Source organism: Canis lupus, chromosome 27 (assembly GCF_011100685.1).
Source record: "Canis lupus familiaris isolate Mischka breed German Shepherd chromosome 27, alternate assembly UU_Cfam_GSD_1.0, whole genome shotgun sequence".
In the NCBI taxonomy this organism is placed as follows: Eukaryota; Metazoa; Chordata; class Mammalia; order Carnivora; family Canidae; genus Canis; species Canis lupus.
In genome coordinates, this window is record NC_049248.1 from 44,916,316 (window position 1) to 44,937,609 (window position 21,294).

The following is a 21,294-nucleotide window of genomic DNA, read 5'->3' on the forward strand; positions in this document are numbered from 1 at the left end:
CCTGAGAGGAGGGAATAACTCGTCCAGAGTCCTCAGAGAATGTCTGGAGCCCAAGGCTCCTATTTGAACTATGTGTACTACCCCATATATTCATTTACCAAGAAAACCCTCAACAGCTGGGCCTGCATGGAGTGGTTATATTTTAAGATTTTTCACAGGGGTTACAATATGACAGTCCCCACCCCAATCAGGCACCAGGATAAAAGCAGGGACTTAAAACATCATCCCATTTCTTCAGCCTGAGCCATCACATGCTTTCACAATCTCCTGACCTCCCCCTAGGCCCTAAGCCAGGGCTTGGGCAGAGAAATGGAGGGACAAAGAAATTAGTTACATTGCCACCTGAGAAACCTCAGAGGGGAGGACCCAGCCTTAGCCTCCCTCCTCCCAAGTGCAAAATGTGTAAACAGAGTAAACGGAAAACAAAAAAGTGCAGTCTAAGTGGCTCCCTCTCCTCCTCCCCAGGGCTGGGGGGAAAGAATATAGAGGAACATAAGAGGCAAGTCTGGCTTTTCTATTGCCTTACCGCTTGCTGAACATAATGGGGTGAAGCAGGAAGGGGCCAGTTTGCCCATACCCACAGCTCTAGGGCAGTACTTGTCCTTCATTTCCACAGCTGCCAGGATCCCTAGAGTTTACCAGGTGAATTGGTCAGGGGTCAGACTCCCTCGAGCCTGACTTAAGGCTGGGACAGCCCCATCGTTCTCTGTTGATTATGTGGCGCTTATATATTATTTATATAAATAATTTCTCTATGTACAGGAATAAGAGTGGCTTTCATGGAGGGAGGGAGGCCGGAGGCTGCAAGGCTTCGCCACTGTTGGAGTTGTCCAGTTCCGTGCTGTCACAGTCTGAGTCCTCGATACTGGGGGGGCCCTGTGAGGAAGAGCAGAAGTGCAGTGAGGTGCTGCTCAGCTGCTCTCGGTGTTACAAATAGATTCCTTCAGGACCCTTCCTTCACTAAGCTCTTTGTAATAGCCAGCCGCTCACTGATTTCACCGTCTTCGGGTTTCAGTTGCTGAGGCCTTTAAATGCCAAGGCCCCAGATTCCCGGCTTCAGGATGCCTCCTGGCTGTGGTTTACAGCTACCACACGAGCACCTCTACTGACCTACTAACCGTGCTGTGCGCTCTGTACTATGGGCCTCTCGGAGTCTACCGTGTGGACGTTTGCTCTCTGATGGGAGGGCTAACTGGGCTCAGACACTGAGTGACTTGGAGGCTAAATACCGCTATTTTTGGCCTCTTCATCTCCACCCAGTAGGTCTCAAATAACTAAGCATCTGCTCCTTAATACCTAGCTGTTTCTGTGACTCACCTGCTCCCCTCTGGGTAGGTCCTGGGGGGGGATGGGTAGGGAGCTGGGTTCGGGGCCAGGAACCACTTCCGATGCAGGGGGGTCCAGTGGGATTTCTGAGCCCTGGGAACACATGTCGTCAGACCGCTCATCTGGCCGCTCATCGGTGTTGGTACTGCCGACTTCAGGTGTGCCACTGGGGGAAGGCTCACTGGCTGTGCCCTCCTCCCCATCAGATGGATTCTCTGAGCTGAAGGTGGACCGCGATTGGCGCATGTTCAGGCCTTGAGGCCACCTGCATGGTGGAGAGGCAGGGGCTACAGTTGGCACACGTTGTAGCCCCAAAAGCGAAAGAGTCCTTACCTCCTGTACTGTGCGTCTCTCACCTCTGGCTTGATGTCAGCTCTACTTCACTGTCCACCTCTCCTTCCTCTTCCTCTGATGAAATGCCACGTTTCTGCAGGAGACAGGAGTGGATTGTCATAAGTGGGAATAGGTCAGCGAAGACCCAAGAGAAGGGAACGTAGTCCTAAGGGTTAAGGAGGGACTGGCTTAAGATGAAAACCTAATGAGGGAGGTGAGCTATGGACTCAGCCCCAGGGAGAACAAGGAAAGGGGAAGAGCTTAGGAACTACCTATACTTTACCTGGCTTCGGGTGACAGCAGCCCTGTACAGCAGTGCAGCTGGAGTCAAGTGCTGGGACCCAGCCCGGCTTCCTCCCCGTCCCGCCGTCCCTTCCCTTCCAGTTCCCAGGAGCCCCACAACGTCACCAGGCCCTACTGGGGGAGGTGGCTCCCCTTTGGCTCCCCCAGGTGAGTCTGGGCTGGTGGAGCCAGGTGCTGAGCCCTCACTTGGCGGGGTGTCTCCCCGGGCTGGAGGTGGTGAGCCAGGATCCCCGGCTCCCCCTGTGGCCCCGCGGCCCCGGGCTCCCAGTGCTGCTGACAACAGATCCGGGGACGATGAAGACATCTTGCGTAGCAGGAGGTCGTGGTGGAGCCCACGCAGGGCTGGAGGGCAAGCCTCCCAGGCTGAGGGTCCCCCTCCTAGCCCCCCCGGGCTTCCTGGTCCCCCGGGTTCATGGGGTGGCAAAGCCGCGCGAAGCCCAGGCAGGTCTCCGCAGCTGCCCTTGGCGCTGGCCTTCCGGTGCCGAGTCTTGCCACGACGACTCCGTCCTGGTGAGGGGGGGCCCTTAGGACACCCAGGAAGCCCCACCCCACTCAGGGCAGCATCAAGTTTAGGTAGCAAAGATTCGGTCTTGAGGATATCTGGCCTGGTAGGGGAGGGAGAGCACAAGTCCGAGATTAACAGGTCCCAACCTGGGGTAGGCCAGAGGACGTCCCGCCCACCTGCAGAGCGGCCTCGTGGGCGTCCTGGACCCCTGCCCTGCTTCAGCGCGCCCCTTGCCGTTCTGAACCCTCAGCACTCGCGAGCTCTGGCCCCACCTTTTACTGTGTGGTGACAGTTTCTGTGGGACATTCCTCTTCTTGATGAGCTTCTCCATTGTGTTGCCATGCAGGAGGCTTCGGGAAGGGTGTGGCTTCAGCAGACCCGGGCATCTCCGCTCTAAAGCTTGCTCCCTCCTAAAGACGAGACCCCTCGGTTGGGCGTGTGATCAGAAAGGGGGGCCCAGGCTCAGTAGTCTCTGCGTCACCACGCCACGGACACTGGAGACGGGTGCGTGGGGTGCGCACAGGTTACCTGAGCAGCTCCCGCTCCTTGAGCTCCAGCTGCAGCATGAGGGCATTAAGTTCCATGTACAGGTTGTTGGCTCTCTCCAGCTTCCGTTCGTAGTGCTCCCTGATGTCCAAGGCGTGTCTGAAACGGGCAGAAGGGTCTCAGGTGAGCCAGTGTCACCTGGTGCTGTCTGACCTCTGGGCCAGCCTCTGGGAACCGGTCCACGGGGCCTGCCCCTGCCGGGACCCCCTCCTCAGCCTGGGTGCACACCTGAGCTCCTCCCTCCTCCGCATCACCAGCTCCTCTTCTAGGCGGTGCAGACACGTCCCTTCTGACTTAATTTTTTCAAAGTGCAGCTTTACCTCTTCGCGCCACTCTGCCTGGGGGTGAAGAGACGGCGGGGGGTGAGAGGCCTCCCTTCGCTCAGCAGACCCGTGGGAAGCCCGTGCAGGTGCTGCCCCGCCGCGGGCCGGGAGCAAAGCGGGAGTGGGTCAGGAGGGGGTCTCCTGGGAGGGCTAAGCTACCAGCCAGTCCACCCCCCTCGGAGGGCTTCGTCCTTCGCCCGCCCACGCATACCTGGGACTTGAAATAGGTCTCCTGGGGTGTGGAGAGGACGTCGGCTGAGGCGATGTCCAAGTGCAGCAGGATCTGGCGGAACGATGGGCGGTTTCTTGGTTTGCTGTTCCTGGAGGGCAGGAAGTTTGGGGGAGAAAAGGCATTTGAGGGACGCGTGGAAAGAACTGGAGCAGCCTTCCCCAAGGCGCGGCCTGGAGAACAGAACCCTGGAACGTGCTCTGCAGGCCCAGCGTCCCTGGTCCACTAGCTCTGCTGTCCCCTAGCACGTCCAAGTCCCGCAGGAAGGACACCTGTTCAAGCCTGTTTTCCAAACGTCCTTTTCTGAGTAACTCCGTTCAAAGAAACACACTTTGGGACACGGTTAACCAAGGAGTAAACATCTTCAACCTTCCGTCAGAGTCTGGGTTCCAAACCAGGCTCCAGAGCCCCCTTCCTGTGTGCTAAGGCAGCCGACGTGAGGCGCCAGCCACCATGCCCCGGGAGTGTGCCAGGCCGCCGCAGGGCGCACCTCAGCCGCTCTGGTTGGCAGATAAGGAAACGGCTGCAAGAGGTACACTTGCCCAAGGCTGCAGAGCCTGTCCCAGTCATACAAGGGCGCTCTGTCCCCCGTCCCGGGTCCGGATTCTGGGCCTGGATGCCTGGTGCCATCTCCCCACCAGCAACCCCCCTTTGCCCTCGGCTTTGCCAGGCCGTCCTCACCAACACTGGCGAAGCAGGATTTTGAAGCCGTCGGGGCAGCTGGAGGGCACAGGCAGATGGAGACTGTTGCTTCCCACACCCCAGATGATGGCTGAGGAGTCTACGTCCTTGTAGGGGATCTCGCCAGTCAGCAGTTCCCACAGCACCACACCAAAGGACCTGGAGATCAGAGGGGACATCCCTTGGGAGGGGCTCCCTCCACAGGCTACAGACCCCTCTCACTCGCCCTCAGGCCCCAGAAGCCCCCTCCTTCCCTGGGGTTGGCCAGCTGCCAGTCTCGGTCCTCAACCTGGCCCTCACCAGATGTCGACCTTCTCAGACACAGGCTCATTGCGGATCACTTCGGGGGCCATCCAGGCCACTGTCCCTGCAAAGGACATCTTGGTGCTCTTGTCACTCAGCTCCTTGGAAGTGCCAAAATCGGAGATCTTCACCACATCGTCGTACGTGATTAGCATGCTGGTAAAGATCGTAGTCAGCTGGGGGCCAGGCCCCTCCACGCCTCATCTGGCTGCCGCGGCTCTAACTTGGTTTGAAGTCATTTGGGATCCCCAGAGGCCGGGGGCTTGCCACAGCCCTCCCGCAACAGGACTGTCCTTTGGGAGGGGGTTTTGAGATGGCCACGGGGACTTAGGACAGGGTCTAGAGGCAGGGAGATGGCTCCACCGACAGGTGGGGTCACCTGCGGGAGACCCTCTGCACCTGCCTGCTTACTCACTTGGGGGACTTGAGGTCTCTATGGATGATCTTGTGCAGGTGCAGGTAGTTCATGCCACCGGCAATGCCCATGGACCAGTCGACCAGCAGCGAGGGGGTGACGGGGCGGCCGGCCCGCAGTACCTCATACAGCTGGCCCTGGGCGCAGAACTCCATGAGGATGCAGTAGCAGGGAGCCTGGGTGCACACGCCCCTGGGGACCAAACGGTGGCATGAGGGCCCGGGCCAACCTAGTGAACCCCCATTCCCACCCAGCCCACGTGGGCATCTCCTGTAGGAAAGGGGGGGTTGATTCCTGTTGCCATGCTGGTCCCAGCCCAGAGCATAGCGGCCCTGGCTCCAACCCTTGCCCTAGACCCTTACTTGAAGGTGATGATGTTGGGGTGCTTCAGCTTTCGCAGGTGCTTGATGTCAGTCTCCTTCAGGTCCCGCACCTTCTTTACAGCCACCTCCTCCCCATGGAAGCGCCCCAGGAAGACAGCGCCCTGGGCCCCTGAGCCCACCCACTGCAGGTCCAGGATTTCCTCAAAGGGGACCTCCCAAAGGTCTGTGAACAGGAGGCACAGAGAGCGCCACACTCAGGGCCTCGTGACAGGCAGGAACAGGGCACTGGGTGGGCTGAAAGGACTCTGTGGCCAAGGCTGAAAATTAGCCAAAAGAGGCCAGGAAGAGGGACGCCTGGGTGGCTCAGCGGTTTAGCGCCTGCCTTCAGCCCAGGGCCTGATTCTGGAGTCCCGTGATCGAGTCCCGCATCAGGCTCCCTGCATGGGGCCTGCTTCTCCCTCTCCCTCTGCCTGTGCCTCTGCCTCTCTCTCTCTCTTATAAATAAATCTTGGAAAAAAAAAAAAAAAAGAGGCCAAAAAGACTAGGTTTGGGGGGTCAGGTAAGGAAGTGGACGGGCACCTACAAAGCAGGGAAGTCAGCGGCTGATGGATGGATAAGGGGCTACGGTGGGGCCCTGGGGAGAGAGGTGGTCATCAGGTGATTAGATGGGGATGTCCGGCAGATCCTGGGGAGAGGACCCCCACAGGGACACGGCCTACCTTCCTGCTGCTGCTTGTGCTCTGTAGAGTAGGCTTTGCCAATCATGGTCCAGACAGGACGCAGGCAGCCGAAGAGCCCTTCCAGGAAGCCACTGCCACTCTGGCACTGCAGCCGTACCTCGTCGGCTCGAACTCTGGATGCTCTACTCTCAGGGGACCCAGTGGCTCCCCCTGGGCCCCCTGCATCCTGCTCGTGGAGCTGAAGGACACTATTGGCAAAAGGCTCAGGGGGCGGCTCTCCACCTGGGGAGGGGCTGGGTCCGCCCCCACCCTGCCCACTGAGCGGCACTACATCTCGAAGTACACACTGGGTAGGCGTCAGGTCCTTCTCCGGGGTGCAGTCAGAAGTGTCTGGGTCGAGCTTGCGCATAGACGCCTCACTTAGGGTGGACACGAAACCCCCGAAGGAAGGGGAGGGCGTGCGGGTCTCATGGAGGCAGGCCATGGCCGCTGGGCCCGGGTGCGGTGGTGAGTGGTGGGCCCTAGGAAACAAGGAAAGGAGGGACGTCAGCCTGGGACGCAGGGACTGGGAACGCTCAGCTTACAGCCAGAAGCAGGACCTGGGCTCACAACAGCCCTGTTGGAAATAACACTTGAGCTTCACTCGCCCTCGGGTACCCATCACTCTCCACGTTTCACCGGGGCCCACGTCAGGAACCTGACACACCAGACTCCTCTCAAGCAACTATTAGTAACACCCTCAGGAAGGCACGGGAACAGCCCCATTCAGGAAGGCACTGGGACAGATCCGAAACCCCTTGTCCCCGTAAGATCACTGGAACTCCGCTCTGGAGCTCACACGTCCAGCACCTGGAGGCCCCCTGTGCACGCACACAGCTCACATCAAGGTCCCTCAGCCTTAAACCTTGCACGCGGAGTCTCAGCCTCAGGTGCACAGTAGTAACACCCCTGGGTCTCCTTTGCACTGAAGCACACACAAGTGACACTTGGGCACTCTGAGATGACATTCCTGGGCCTCCTACATGCTGGCGCCGCACCCGGGGATCCCACTCATGCACTTCCATGTGAGACAGCTGAGGCCTCGCAGGAACACCAAACCCAGGTGAGAGCCACCCTAAGGCCGACTCGGGGCTCTCATCTGGGCCTCCTTCGCCAGGCTCATGGGCACACACCTGGCCCTCGCCAAGGTACGTGAGGCCTGCAAGCCACCAGCTCTGCTGTCCCCCAGCAGGGTCGGGGGGACAAAGCACAATCATCCAGTGGAATGCAGGTGCGGGGTAGCCCACTGCTTCACCCCCCAGCCCTGACATCCGCTCTGCTGCTCCCCCAGGGGTCAGTTACAGAGGCCCTGTCTCCTTTCCTCCTCCTCCACTGCCCCATCCCCAGCTCCCAAAACAAGCACCAGCTTTCCAGACGATGCAGATTTGTAACTAGGTGCTATTTAAAAAAACCATTAAAAGAAATCTGAGGGCAGCCCCGGTGGCGCGGCGGTTTGGCGCCGCCTGCAGCCTGGGGTGTGATCCTGGAGACCTGGGATAGAGTCCCACGTTGGGCTCCCTGCGTGGAGCCTGCTTGTGTCTCTGCCTCTCTCTCTGTGTGTCTATGAATAAATAGATAAAATCTTAAAAAAATAAATAAAAATAAATCTGAATTCTAGGGGTGCTTGGGCGGCTCAGTCGGTTAAATGTCTGACTTCGGCTCAGGTCATGATTCCAGGATCCTGGGACCTACCCCAGGACCTATCCGTGCTCAGCCGGGAGTTGCTGCTTCTCCCTCTCCCTCTTTTCACTCCCACACATGTGCTCTCAAATCTTTAAAAAAAAAAAAAAAAAAAAAAAAAGGCAGCCCCGGTGGCTCAGCGGTTTAGCACCCCTTCAGCCCAGGGCCTGATCCTGGAGCCCTGGATGGAGTCCCGCGTCGGGCTCCTGCATGGAGCCTGCTTCTCCCTCTGCCTGTGCCTGTGCCTCTCTCCTCTCTGTGTATTCTCATGAATAAATAAATAAAATATTAAAAAAAAAGAAAAGAAAAGAAACCACCACCACCACCACCACCACCACCACCTGGGCGTGCCTAGGCAGCTCCCTCAAGCATCTAACTCTTGATTTCGGCCCAGGGCGGTTAGATGGAGCCTTCGGTCGGGCCCCATCGTTAGTGGAGTTTGCGTCTCTCCCTCTCCCTGTGCCCCTCCTCGTGCGCTGTCTCTGTCTCCCAAAATGTTTAAAAACAGAATCTGAATTCTAGCCTTGTCTCTGCCACATCCAGGCTGTGACCTCGGGCGAACCAGATTTGGGCCTCAACGTCTCCAACTGTGCAAAGGGACGAAGAGCTGCCACTGAGGCACAGCGACGTCTTCAATCTATGCCAAACTTGGGCAGCGCTTGACGCCTGGAGTCCTCGCCCATCTCCCTCCGCATCTAGTCACCGAAGGAATCCCGAGATGCGAGGGTAACGGAGGACGATGCTCTAAGTGTTCCCCGCAGTGGGGTCCTCCCGGATCCCCTGCACCACAACAGGAGAGGGGTGACGGGAATCTACACACACCAAGGGGTCCCGGGATGACGACGCAGACGCGGAGGTCTGGCACCCGGGACCGTCTCAGCTCTTGCAGGAGTTCCCAGGCTCCTCGGGGTCTTCTTGGGGGGTGTGGGGCGGGCCTGTAACCTGCATGCGGAACAAGCGCCCAGCCGGTTCCTCCGTGGGTCTGGCCCACTGGGGCCTCTGAGCCCATGCCCGGCTGCGGAGTCTGCTCCCACCTTCCGGGCTCCGGAGCGCACGCTCCGTCCTCCCCGGCCTCCTCCTCCCCAACCTCGCCCGGCCCGCTCCCCGCTTCCCACCACCCTTTAGGATGGTCCTAAGAACACAGACTGGCCAGCGCCCCGTCTTGTGCTCCGACTGCTGGGAAGCCCCGGTGCCCTGGCGCGCCTCGTCTCGGGCCGGGTCCCCCCTGGCACTCGGGCGACCCCAGGCTGCAGCGGCTCCCGCAGCGGCTCCGCTCTCCCAGGCCGCCCACGTCCGGGCCGGTCCGCAGGCGCACAGGCTCACGACTGCTCGGACGACACTCACCCCCCGGGGACGGGCGCCGGCCGGTCCGCCCGGGGAGCCCGCGCCGGGGGCAGGGCTCCAGCCGCGCCGCGGGCGCTCTCCGCCTGGAAGGCGCTCCTCCGGCCCCATGTCTGCAAAGCTCACTTGGTGCTGGAAGGCCTGCTCCCCGGGCCGTCGCCCGAGCTCCCGGGGCCTCGCGCCGCCGTCCGCGGGCCGCCCCCGCACGACGCCCGCCACCGCCCCGGCCTCCGCGGCCGCCGCTCCGCGAGCCGCGCCCTGCACGCATCCCACGGCACGGCCGCCTCCCCGCGGGGGCAGAAGCGCAGCGGGCCGGCGGCGGCGAAGGGGTTACGGCCCCCGCCCGCTTCCCGACCTCCTTCCCGGCCGTCACGTGGCGCGGGGCGCGTGGCTGGAACCGGGCGGCGGGCGGCGGGCGGCGGGGTCCGGGCGGGGACGCGAGGCGACTCGGCGGGTGGGGGAGCGCTGGGCGCTGCGGCGTAACCATGACGACCGGCCCGCGGCGGCGCGTGAAGTCACCGGGCCCAGATTAGCCCGAGTCACGTGGGCGCGCCGGCGGGGGCGGGGTCAGCCCGGGCCCCGCCCCCGAGCGGCGCCGGCGGGAGGGCGGGAGGGCGGGAGGGCCGCGGGGTCGCTGCTCCGCCGCCTGCGAGCCCCCCCGGCCGCCTCAGGCGCACCAGCCGGTCGGCACCGCGCGGCGCGGCGGCTCGGGGCCAGGGGCTGGGAGGAAGCGGCGGCCGGGGGCCGGGGGCCGGGGGCCGGGGAGGCCGCCGGGGACACCGAGCAGCTGGACGGAGGCGCAGCGGGCGGCAAGGGGCCGGCAGGCGCGGCGCCGCTCTGCGCCCTCGGGTCGCCGCCCGTGGGAGCCGCGCCGGGGCCTCAGGCGGGCGCTCGCGCCGACGTCCGCGCAGCCGGCCAGGCTCCCTCCGGCGCCCGGGCCCGGGAGGCGGCGGAAGCCGGGTCACGCGTTCGTCCCGCAGGCCCGCAAGTAGCTGAGGGAGGCGGAGGCACCGGGCGGGGCGCCGGCCGGGCCCGCCGCTCCCTGGCCTCGGGGTCGTCGCGGCCAGCAGCCCCCGCCACACGCCCGCCGCGCCCGCGCCCGTCAGCCGCGCACCGTCGGGCCGGCAGGGCCGTGAGGCGAGGGGTGCGCAGCGCCGGCCGGAGGCTCTGCCCAGGGCTAAGCGCGCGGGGAAGGGGCTCCCGGGAGCGCAGCCCGGGCGAGTGGCGCCAGGGGCCCCGCCTGTTCCCCGACGGGCGCGCCCGCCTCAGAGGCCGGAGCTCGCGCCAGGAGCCCCGGACCTGCCCCGCGGCCCTGCTCCACGGCAGCCGCCAGCCCCGGGCCATCTGTGCGCCGCGCGCTCCCGCCGGGCCCTCGCCTCGCCCGGACCTCGGGGGCCGTCGCCGGGGAGAGGCGGCGTCGGGAAGGAAGGGCCTTGACAGGGAAGGGAAAGCCAAGGTCTGGGGGATGCGAATGCCCGCTCTGCCGCCTTTGAGGGCCCGACAGAGCCTGACGATAAAGGACCTTGACCCCTCGTGACCTTGCCTCCAGGCCCGGGCCACAGGTTCTCCCGGAGCCCTCCTGGGGGGGCAGTGTCCTTCCCTGAGGACCTGGGGTACACTGAGATCACCTCCAAAGCCCGGCCCCCGCCTCACAGATCAGGCCCTGGCACCCCCTAGCTGCGCCCCCCCTTCTTCCAGTCAGCTGGGGAGGGTCCTAGACAGGAGACAAGAGCCAACTTTGCATTTGGCGCCATGGGAGCCAGAACCTCGGTCCTGCCCAAGGTGGCGAAGGCCAGGCCTGGGAGCCTCCTCCCGCCCTACCTTGCCGGGTGGGGACGCCTAAGGGGAGGCGGACAGACGACTCGAGCACAGGCCTGGCTCCTGGCTCTGCCCCCCCCCCCCCCCCCGGCTGTCCCTGGATTCTGGAGAGGCCATGTCTTCTGTCTGACCTGAAAAAGGGAGCCTCGGTCTCTGACCTTCTACTTCCCTGGGACAAATCTCAACTTCAGGTTCCAGGGAAACCAGGTCACAGTGGCCGTCGGGCGCCAGAGTCCCCAGTCCTTGCTCTCTTGGCTGCCAGGCCCCCAGTCCTTCCACGGCAAACCCTGGCACTCCACGCCCTCGGGCCTTGTCCCGAAGGCCCGCGCTCTGCCCCTGGCCAGCCCCTGGTGCCCTGGTCACCCCCCTGCCCCTTAGGGTGGGAAGGGAAGGGAAGGGAAAGGAGGGTAGGAGCAAGGTATGAAGGGCCACCGGGTGCCTCGGCCTCGGGCCCTGGGCGGGGGACCCGGAGGAAGGTCCGCACATTTAAGCAAATAGTTCCTGGGGTGGATGGGCATTTCAAAAAAATCTGGAAGTGCTCGCTTCGGCAGCACATATACTAAAAAAAATCTGGAAGACAAAAAATAATAAATAAAAATATAAAAAGATCTGGAAGGACAGATACTGAAGTGTAACAGTTTCTAGGTAGGTGGAATTGTGGGTGTTTTATTTTCTTTTTGTGGCTTATCTATATTTGTCTAATATTTCAGTAATAACTTTGAATTGCTTTTAAAATTAAAAAATCGATTTCAAATTGAAAATGAGGCAATAAATATCAGTGTCCGTCTGTTCCTGTCACCTAGCTTGGGACCGTGTGCTATGGAGGGAGAGCGGGTGGCCTGGGGATCAGAGACGCTCGGCTGAGGTCCCGTCTGCGCTCCTGACCAGGCAGGCGAGCTAGGGACCAGGAGACTCCTGAACAAACCTTTTTCTCCTCTGAATGGGAACCGCGGTACCCCGGTCACACGGTGGCCCAACAGTCTATAACGGGGTGGTTCTGGGTCAGGTGGGCCTGGGTTCAAGACCTAAACTCTCCCCCAAAAGTGCTTTTTTCACTTTGAACAGATTACTTCTTTAGGTTTCAGTTTCCTCATCCCTAAGACCGAGATGACGAGAACACGCCCCGACTCTTAGCCTGGTTGAAACGCGAGCGACATAATCGCAGTAAAGTTCCTGGCCCAGGACAGGGCACACAGGACCGTCCCCAGAAACACAAGCCATGTTGAAAGTGCCTAGCAAGTGGCAGCGGCGTTTCTTTTATAAATGTGATTCCCTTCCCTTCCTCGCCTTTTCCTCGACGGCAGCAGAGGGCACAGGTGCAAAGGGCGGTGCACACGGCGGGGCAAGGAGAGCAAAAGGAGGGAACCGAAGGCCAAGGGCTCTTTGTCCTGGGTGATCCTTAGGCTCCTCTGCCATCGTGTCCCTGCCTCATCACCTTCTCCCGAAACAAGGATGACCCTGGTCCCTCTGGGAGCAAATGAAGCCGACGGACCAGTCTCTGTGGCCAACCCCTCATGAAGCCCACCTGTCACCTGCTCGCCTGGCTCCGTAGTAGCCTCCTGCCCCACAAGGGACTCCTAGAAGGCCACGCAGGGGAGAGGGAGGACTGCGTGTGAGAAGCCACGGGGTGAGTCTGGGGTGCTGGGCACTAGGATTCGGGGTCGTCTTCCTAGCAAAACCAGACGACCAGATCATCACCTCCAGGGGAAGGACTGGGGAATGGCGGTTGCTTCTGAGAGGCGTCCTGCACCCTTAGCTGTGAGGATGCACAGGACGTCCAAAGCCAGTCCTCACTTAAACTTCTTGCCTCCTCTGCCCATAACCGGGTTTAATTCGGGGACGGGTCTTTACTTGTGTTTTCATGGAGTTGGGGTATCCCGCCTTCGGTGGCCCCAGCATGGCCTCAGTCCCCGCTGTGAGGGTGGAGGCGTGGCGGGCTCGGGAGGGCAAGCACCTTTGGCCACCCTGAAGCGTGAGATGGCAGAGAGCAGGCCTTGCGTGCCGCTCCGGGAAACTCTGCTGTCTGGACAGGAAGGCCAGGGAGCCCTTGAGCCCCTTCCTTCCAGGGCCCTCGTGCTCGCCTTCCCCGGTGCTACCCTTGAGCCCACAGCCAGGGCTCCCAGGACTCCCAGAGCCATGGGTCCATCCTGCCAGTCGGAAGGAGGCACTGGCTGCGGCTGAGAGGACTCTGGGTGGGGGAGAGACCTCAGGCGCACTCCTAGGTGGAGGGCCACCCCCTCTCCTCCCCAGAGGGAGCAGGTGTGGAGCTCAAGTCCCTGAAGGTGGGACTCTTCTATGCTAAGGGACACCCCACCGACCCCCTTCCCGGGTCTGTAGAGCCTCTGGCCCCTTCTCTTCCGTCCCCTCCACCGAGGCCAAAGTGATCAGGGATCACAACTGTGGGGAACAGATTCTTGCTCATTTTCTAGCCAAGGAGTTTGAGAAATGTGTGGGGCAGAGGCAGGAGGTTCCTGAGAGGCCTGGGCTGGGGAACTGGGTTAGGGGAGTCAGAGGAGCTGGAGAGAAAGAGGGAGAGAACCACAAATGAATGGGGGAGGGGAGGAAGCAACAGCTGGATGGAGAAGGTGAACGGCACAGCTGGAGGGGGCTGGGGGCAGCAGCGGGCAGGGGGAGGCCCTCACCTGGGCATCCTGGAACAGGTGCTCGCAGCCTGTAATCCTCAGGTGCAGCGGGCAGAGCGCGGGAGGGGAGGGGAGGGGAGGGGAGGGGGGCGGAGGGGGGCGGAGGGGAGGGGGCCGCTGGGCACCTCAGGCCCGGTCCTCCCTTTCCTTCCCGGAGGGGCCCGAACTCTTCCTCCTCCTTCCCTCTCCCCCTCCGGGAGGATGAGTGGGAGGAGAGGAGGATGTTCTCTTGCCCGCTGTCCTTTACGTCGGTGCCCCCGCCGTCCCCCACCCCCACCCCCGCCCCGTACGGTGCTTTCCAGCCCCGGAGGCCCTCGGGCTCCCGGCTGGGCCGCGGCGTCCCTCCGCTCCGTCCCCCCCCTTCCCATCCCCACGGGCGTCGGGTCCAGGTCCCCGCTTCCCCCGCCCCGCGGCCTCAGCATCCCCGCGCCACCCCACCCCACCCCGCCACCTCGGCCTCCCGACCCTCCCTCCGCGCCCGGACCCCGGGGCCCGGACCCCTCCCTGCCCCCCGCCCCCCACCTCGGCCAGGCTCTCACCTCAGGGGCTCCGCGGCCGCAGCACAAAAGGCGGCGCTGCTGCAGCTCGGCTCCGGATGCTGCTCCCGCCTCCTCCTCCTTCTCCTCCTCCTTCTCTCCTCCCCCCGCTGCCCTCGACCGGACCCGGGGCGCCGTCACCGGCGAGGCTCGCGCGGCGTCCGGGGGCACGGCTGTCGGCCCCGGCGTCCTCCCCCCACCCCCCGACCCCTAGCCCCGTCCCCACTCGGCTCGAACTCCCGCTCCTTCCGAGGCCCCCGCCCCTGGCCCCCCGGGACGGACACGCCCTGAGCGGGGGATGCTGCGCTGGAGCCGCCGGCCTCTTAAAGGAGCCCGCCGCTGCCATCCGGCGCGCTCCAGGCCCGGCCCCGGCCCTCCGGGGCCCCGCGCCTCCCCGCAGGCGGGGTCGGGTGGCCGTCGCACCTCGAGCCTTGGCTGGTCCCCGAGGAGCCCCCTGTGGCCGGTCGGACACCCTGCCTGCTACGCCCCGAGACGGAGCCCCTCCGCGCGGGGACCCCGGCCGCCCAGCGCTCTGGCGCGGCTCCCCCTGCCTTGCCGAGCCAGCCAGCCGCCCTGCCCGTCGCCGTCACCACTCCGGCTCTACCCAATTGGAATCCGCCGAGCCTAGTGCCCGAGCTCCTCAGCGCCGTTCCGGGGCTCCCCCGGCTCTCCACTACCTGGCCCAGCCTCGGGACGCTCGTTAGAACCAGGCATTTTCGTGGTGTCTCGCCAAGGTCACGAGATTCTCCTACATCTTTGAACCCGGTGGCCGGGACACCCTAGGGAGGAGGGGCTGCAGCTCTGCACCCAGTTAGCGGGTTAGCGTTCAGAGGCCGGAGTCCTCTCCTGCTGTCTCTTCGGCCGAGAGACCCCAGACCCACAGCCGCGGGAACGAGACCACGGTGTGCGTGAGTCCTAATGCTGTCGCCCCTACAGCCCGATTCTCAGGCCCCAGAGAGGGTCCCGGGCCACCTACGGAGAGGTTCCCTGGGGACGGCCCAGCAAGGCTTTAGAGAAGACCTGAAACCAGACAGGCTGCGGGCCAGAACTAGGGGCAGGGAATGAAGGGCAACCCGGGAACACGAAGCAGGGGCTGTGAGACGAAGGCCCCGGGGCCGGGAGCGAGGAGGAACTGCGGGCCGCCGGCCGGCCGGCCCCAGCGCGGAGGGGCTCGAGCGCTCTCCTCCCGCGGCCAGGTGAGGCCACCCCCAGCCCGCGCCGAGCCAGGGTGCGACAGCCCCTCTTCCCTGGACCAATCGCAGCCTTTCCTCAACAAAGGGGCGGGGCCGAGGGGCTGCCTCGCTCCTGGCCCCGCCCCTCGAGGCTCAGTAACCAATCGCAACGTGCCTAGAGCGAGCCAGCGCAATCGGACACGACCAATCCTATCGCGGAGCTCTCCGCGCACGCCTGCGCCTGCCCCTGCGCGGCGACAAAGATGGCGCGCGAGCTGCCGGTCTCTGTAGTTTCCTCGGGAGCCTGCGGACCCGGCGCTCCGGTTAGGCCTTAGCGCCCCGCCCCCAGCCGCTTCCGCTCTGCTCCCGCGCATGCCCACTCCGGGGAGCGGAGACGCGGAAAAGAGGCGGGACGCTATTTAAAAAAAAAAAAAAATTCACACGCACAGACACACGGACACACGGACACAAAGCCACCCTCCGCTCGGGAGGCCACCGTGGAAGGCTCCGCTCCTCCCAGGAGGCGGTGCCGCATCCCCGGGCGACGCCCGCGGGGGCTTGTGGGGCGGGCGGCTCCCCTCCCGATGGAGACTCGGGGAGGCGGGTGGGCGGGGGACTCCATGTCCCGGCATGCCCCGCGGCGGGCCCGACCGGCCGCGACTCGGGGCTCGGCCCCGGCCCTAGCTCGTCGGCGGTGTTCTGGGGCGCGCGGAGGCTGCAGTCACGGTGGGGCCCGCGGGCACGGAGGTGGGAATGAGTGAAGAGGAGCAGGGCTCCGGCACCACCACGGGCTGCGGGCTGCCCAGGTGAGCCGCTTCGAGCCGACCCCTGCCGGGCGAGAAGCGTGGCGCGGCGCGGAGGTGGTAGCGGCGCGGCCCCAGCATGCACCTGGCCCGAGGGTTGTTCCCGGCAAGCACCGGGGTAGTGGGCCGTGGTTCCCGGCATGCACCCCGGCAGTGGCCACGGCCTCCTGCTCTAAATAGTTTGGGGTTGGCCCGGTTCCCAGACTGCACTTGGGGCACTGGGCTTTGTGCTCCCGACATTCAGTGCGTTTGGTGGGTACCGGGTCCCTGGGCTGCACTGTGTGGGGACATGCACCTCCTAACTGCACTGGGGTGCAGGATCCTCCTCCTGCTTAACTGAGACAGGAACAGTGCGTTGCCCGCGTGCTCTGGGGGCCGTGGACCCGGCTTCCAGCCCGCTTCTACTCCACACTGAACCCAGCCAATGTGTGCTGTACTGCCCGGGGTCCCCTGGACCCGTGTCCCCCCATAGTGTGCCTGGGTCTGATACGACAGTGCTTGGCCGGGTGGGCGCAGAGTTGGAGGTGTGATAAGGGTCCGTGACCCCCTGCCCCCGCCTCCCCCAGTATAGAGCAAATGCTGGCAGCCAACCCGGGCAAGACCCCGATCAGCCTTCTGCAGGAGTATGGGACCAGAATAGGGAAGACGCCCGTGTACGACCTTCTCAAAGCCGAGGGCCAAGCCCACCAGCCTAATTTCACCTTCCGGGTCACCGTTGGCGACACCAGCTGCACTGGTGAGGAAGGCTTGGGCAGCCTGGCTGGGGTGTGCATCCGCAGGGCCCTGGTGGCTTTGTGTCCTGGAGTCTCTCCCCAGTCCTTTGCTCCAAGGCCAGTGAGGGAAGGAGAGATTTCAGGGGGAAAAGCCACGGACTCGTTTGGGGGAACGGGTCTTTGAGGAGGCGGGTAGGACTCCGGAGAGTTAGAGGAGCAAGCAGGACCGCCAGAGGGGTCTGGCACATTGTCGTCATCCTAGAGGAGAAAGACGGGATGAACCAAACTCTCAGCGAAGTTTCGAAGGAGTGAGTGCCTGCTGCACTGGGCTCTGTTCCAGGTGCTTGACCAAATTCCTAGTTCGTCTTAAATCGCAGTCTAATCCAGGGATGTGGGGGATAGCACCTCCGAGCTGAATATGAGGGAGCCAAGGCTCGGGGTGGATGTGAGTGGTGCAAGGTCCCGGGCCTGAGAAGTGGCGGAGCGGGGCCTTGACTCCGGAGCCTGCCCTCTTTCTACTTTCCCAGACATCTCTATGTATTGAGAGAAAAGAAAGCACTTCCCAGAGGCAAGGAGAGCCGGGAAAGCGTCTCTGCCCAGGGTGTCTGAGCTCCAGAGCAGTCGTGCCTGGCGTGGCTTGATTTGGGGAGCTCTGGGGAGCAGAAGCCCTCCCTTCTAGTAATTAGCGCAGCACTTCCGGTCTTGGGCAGGGGCAGGTGGTGAGAGGGGCTTGGTTGACTCCCTCCAGCCCTGAGGAGAGAAGCTGTGGGTGCCGGCTTTTCTGTCCTCCTAGTGACCTCCAGTATCGCCCACGCCCCTCTCTCAGGTCAGGGCCCCAGCAAGAAGGCAGCCAAGCACAAGGCAGCTGAGGTGGCCCTCAAACACCTCAAAGGGGGGAGCATGCTGGAGCCGGCCCTGGAGGACAGCAGGTGAGGGAGGACCAGCCGAGGCCTCGTAGAGACCCGGCCAGGAACCCAGGCCCCTGCGCTACCTCCTCTGCCCACCTTGACCTGGCCGGACAGGGCGGGATGCTTCCAGGGCTCCCGCTGTTGTGAAGGATCCTGTGGGGGGATGTCAAGGGGCTGTGGCTGTGGTGTGGGCCCAGGCTAGGGAGGGAAAGGGGCGGAGGCTGAGGCTAGAGGGGTCGCACCCCAACACGCCTCCTCTCTCTAGCAGGTTGTCCTCCCCTCTTGCACACTTACATTGGGGTTTGTTGCCTCCGTGGCTCTTGTGTAGGAAGAGACCGTCTTTCCCCTTGTCTCAGTCGCTTTGATCCAGTGTTTGGCAGCAAAGGATCCCAGAAGGTGGTGGTTAAGCTTCCCTGAGTCTTTGGCTCCAGTGGGAAGGGGTTTTCTTAGGGGACGGGCAGGTCAGGAGGACCTGGGTCCCCACCCTCTACTCCCCACCCCACCCCTGCCCACATGGGTGTGAATCAAAGGCCCCCTTCCCCTCGGGAAGTTCTTTTTCTCCCCTAGACTCTTCACTGCCTGAGGACATTCCAGTTTTTACTGCTGCAGCGGCTGCTACTCCTGTTCCATCTGCTGTTCCAACCAGGTATCTTGTGTTCCTGCCTGCCTGAAGGGGGGAGGTAGGGGTCCCGGCTCCTGGCCCCCCAGCCTTTGGACCCAGGCTGGTCAGGCAGGAGGAAGTCTGAGAGTAAGCAGAGGATGGAATAGTTGGGGACCAGAATTTGAAGACTTTGCCTCAGTTGGTAAGCTCTTGGGACAGGAGGTAATCCACGATTCTTAAATAGCCACAGAGAGGACATTTGGCCATGGTCAGGGGGCCTGCAGGCCCCATTTTCTCCTGAGTTGGCCACGTGATGGTCCTGTGTGTGCCTCCCATCAGGTGCTTCCAGGGACTGGATATACAGCCCCCCTCCCACTGTCCTGGCAAGGCGACGGTCCGGTGTTCCAGAAAGTCCAAATGGGCCTGGGCCCTGGAGGAGACCTCACCTGGGTGGGGAAGGGAGGAAGCAGGCTGGGTGTTTGCATGGACAGCTGCCCGCCTGGCGGGGACCAGGGAGATGGGAGCGGGGACACCGGCACAGGGCGTGGGACTCTGGGCACCGCAGAAGGGACAGCCCCATGGACTTCGGCCCGGCCCTTCCTCCTTCAGGAGCCCCCCCATGGAGGCGCAGCCCCCCGTCTCCCCTCAGCAGTCTGAGTGCAATCCTGTTGGCGCCCTGCAGGTGTGCCCCCGGCCTCCGTCGTGTGCATGCCTGTCTGTCCTTGAACCCGGGGCCACCAGGGCAGTTGTGTGGGGCTCTTACCCGTTCGGAGGGCTTTTCCCACCCCCTTGATTCCCCTAGGGCGGGAGGGAGGGAGGGGGCCCGGGGGTCTGTCCTCACTCAGCCTCGTGCGCCCCCGTTCCTCCCTCCCAAGGAGCTGGTGGTGCAGAAGGGCTGGCGGTTGCCTGAGTACACGGTGACCCAGGAGTCCGGGCCGGCGCACCGCAAAGAGTTTACCATGACCTGTCGCGTGGAGCGTTTCATTGAGATCGGTAACTGGGCAGACGGGAGCGCGGGCAGCTCCTAGCCCCTACCCCCCTTCCTGCTGCCCAGGGCCCGGGCCGTGGCAGCGCCTGAGGGCTCTTTCCAGTGCACGTCCCGCGAGGGGGCCCCGCCCAAGGCCCTGAGCTGGGTGGAGAGCCCGGGAAGCCGAGTGCAGCAGCCTCTCCCCCACGCAGGCAGCGGCACTTCCAAAAAGCTGGCGAAGCGGAACGCGGCGGCCAAGATGCTGCTTCGGGTGCACACGGTGCCCCTGGATGCCCGGGATGGCACCGAGGCAGAGCCCGATGACGATCACTTCTCCATCGTGAGTGGCCTGTGGGGCCGGGCGGCCGCTGGGGGCCTGGGCCCGGCACGCGGATGAGCCGCCGCGGGGGCCCCTGCCCGTGCTCCTGCTTGGCCCCCGGCTCGGGGCTGCTGGGCGCGCTGGGCCGAGAGTGAGGAAGGCTGCGGGGCCCCGGCCACCGGTTAGCGGGCGGCGAGGGGGAGGCAGGCTGGCCAGGCGTTCACCCGCGGGCTTTCTCTCCGGGGCGTCGGGCGTCTGTTCCACGCCGGGTCTCAGCCCGAGGCCGCACCTTTCTCACCTGCCCGCCTCGTCAGGGTGTGGGCTCCCGCCTCGATGGACTTCGGAACCGGGGCCCGGGCTGCACCTGGGATTCTCTGCGAAATTCCGTGGGAGAGAAGATCCTGTCCCTGCGCAGCTGCTCCCTGGGCGCCTTGGGTGCCCTGGGCCCTGCCTGCTGCAGTGTCCTCAGCGAGCTGTCCGAGGAGCAGGCCTTCCACGTCAGCTACCTGGATATCGGTAGGGCCGGGGAGGCGGGGGCTGGCGGGGCCTGGCCCGAGTGGGCCTGCGTGGGCCTCGGTCCTGGGGAGGCCTGGCGACCGGGTGGCGCCCCGCCCGCACTGCCCTCCGGCCCACGCGCCTCCGTCCTCTCTCCGCCCCCAGAGGAGTTGAGCCTGAGCGGGCTGTGCCAGTGCCTGGTGGAGCTGTCCACGCAGCCGGCCACCGTGTGTCACGGCTCCGCGACGACCCGGGAGGCGGCCCGTGGGGAGGCTGCTCGGCGCGCCCTGCAGTACCTCAAGATCATGGCGGGCAGCAAGTAGAGCCCCCTGGCCTCCCTGCGCACCCCGGCTCCCCCCGGCCTCCACCTCTGACACAGACTGCCTGCCTGCCGGGAGCCAGGGCCCACGGGGCCTCGCTGGCCCGAGATCCGCCCCTGTCCGGTGGCGGGTGGGAATGAGGTGGGGGTCCCCTGGAGCCCAGAATAAACCCACTGCCTCTGGGCTTCTGCCGAGTGGTTCTTCCCGGTGCGGCCCAGCGCGGGGGCGGAGGGGTTGGCACCGGCTGCCCTCCCTGGGCTTCCCCCCTTATTCCCCACGTGTCCCCTCGCTGGCCCTCCTGGTGGCCGAGGCCGGGTGCAGTGACCTCCAGGACCCCGCGGCCGTGGCCCTGCTGAGCCGCTTTGGTGGCGACAGAGGGGGCAGTGCTGCTTGCCCTGGGGACTCCCCGCCTTTCGAGCCTCACACAGACGTGCATTCAGGAGGCAGGCAGGTTTATTGGGGGGGCGGGGGGGGGGGGACAGGGCACTTTTCCTCGTGAGCCCCGCGTGCAAACATATGGAGGGATGACGTCACTTGTTCCCGAAGCGCTGAGGGGCGGCCAGGCTCGAGAATGGGGAGCCGGCCCCTCCCGGCTCGGGCTCGGCCGCCCGCCGCTCCCGGAGCCCCCACCCTGCCCGGGGCGCGGGGCCTACTGCGCGGGGGGGCAGAGGCGGCGGCGAATCCCAGAGGAGCGGCCCCAGGACGCGGCCCCTAACTCCCCGCGAGGGCCCCGACGGCGGCAGCAGCGCGGCTCCAGTCCCGGCCCCGTCCACGCCGCCCGCGCCGCCTCTTACACCTGCCGGCCCCCGCCCCCCCCTCCCCGCCGGCCCGGCCCGAAGCCTGCGGTTCGACTGTTCGCTGCCTAAGCCCGTCGGCGGGGCCAAGCGGCGTCGCCCGCCGCGGGCTCGCTCAGAGCCCGGCCTGGGGGCCTGCGGGGGACCCCGTCCCTCGGCGGGCGCGGAGCTCGGGGCGC

The 21,294-nt window shown here is 64.4% G+C and overlaps 2 protein-coding genes across 6 annotated transcripts; one reads left to right on the forward strand and one right to left on the reverse strand.

Annotated features, from left to right (window-relative positions):
- Positions 1–103: 103 nt before the first annotated feature.
- On the reverse strand, positions 104–15,205 carry MAP3K12 (mitogen-activated protein kinase kinase kinase 12). Of its 3 annotated transcripts, XM_038577791.1 has the most exons (15): positions 14,027–14,225; positions 6,315–6,488; positions 6,007–6,215; positions 5,327–5,510; positions 4,965–5,156; positions 4,547–4,705; positions 4,247–4,405; positions 3,548–3,656; positions 3,242–3,351; positions 2,996–3,112; positions 2,740–2,877; positions 1,943–2,567; positions 1,683–1,753; positions 1,318–1,591; positions 104–876 (listed from the first exon to the last, which is right to left on the reverse strand). In XM_038577791.1, exons 2-15 carry the CDS (start codon positions 6,449–6,451, stop codon positions 778–780), a joined length of 2,583 nt encoding a protein of 860 aa, XP_038433719.1. In that variant the 5' UTR covers positions 6,452–6,488; positions 14,027–14,225; the 3' UTR covers positions 104–777. The 3 variants fall into 3 exon arrangements, with proteins under 3 accessions (XP_038433719.1, XP_038433718.1, XP_038433717.1); XM_038577790.1 differs by lacking the exon at positions 14,027–14,225 and adding an exon at positions 14,701–15,205 and having other exon boundaries at positions 6,007–6,488; XM_038577789.1 differs by having other exon boundaries at positions 6,007–6,488.
- Positions 15,206–15,663: 458 nt separating this feature from the next.
- On the forward strand, positions 15,664–20,506 carry TARBP2 (TARBP2 subunit of RISC loading complex). 3 transcript variants are annotated; one of them, XM_038577793.1, is made up of 9 exons: positions 15,664–16,001; positions 16,565–16,734; positions 17,538–17,640; positions 18,170–18,265; positions 18,830–18,902; positions 19,096–19,213; positions 19,400–19,527; positions 19,821–20,022; positions 20,167–20,506. In XM_038577793.1, the coding sequence occupies exons 1-9, from the start codon at positions 15,949–15,951 to the stop codon at positions 20,322–20,324; spliced, it is 1,101 nt and encodes a 366-aa protein (XP_038433721.1). In that variant the 5' UTR covers positions 15,664–15,948; the 3' UTR covers positions 20,325–20,506. The 3 variants fall into 3 exon arrangements, with proteins under 3 accessions (XP_038433721.1, XP_038433722.1, XP_038433720.1); XM_038577794.1 differs by having other exon boundaries at positions 15,860–16,001; positions 16,570–16,734; XM_038577792.1 differs by lacking the exon at positions 15,664–16,001 and adding an exon at positions 16,093–16,250.
- The last annotated feature ends 788 nt before the right edge of the window (positions 20,507–21,294 follow it).

Excerpts from the sequence above, each read along its gene's own strand:
- MAP3K12 (XM_038577790.1), bottom strand. The coding sequence starts at position 6,451 with ATGGCCTGCCTCCATGAGACCCGCACGCCCTCCCCTTCCTTCGGGGGT. Across the intron at positions 4,406-4,546 it reads TCTGAGAAGGTCGACATCTG|GTCCTTTGGTGTGGTGCTGT; the intron begins GTGAGGGCCAGG and ends TCTGATCTCCAG. Across the intron at positions 877-1,317 it reads ACCTACCCAGAGGGGAGCAG|GGCCCCCCCAGTATCGAGGA; the intron begins GTGAGTCACAGA and ends TCTTCCTCACAG.
- TARBP2 (XM_038577793.1), top strand. The coding sequence starts at position 15,949 with ATGAGTGAAGAGGAGCAGGGCTCCGGCACCACCACGGGCTGCGGGCTG. Across the intron at positions 19,214-19,399 it reads GGAGCGTTTCATTGAGATCG|GCAGCGGCACTTCCAAAAAG; the intron begins GTAACTGGGCAG and ends TCCCCCACGCAG. Across the intron at positions 20,023-20,166 it reads CGTCAGCTACCTGGATATCG|AGGAGTTGAGCCTGAGCGGG; the intron begins GTAGGGCCGGGG and ends CTCCGCCCCCAG.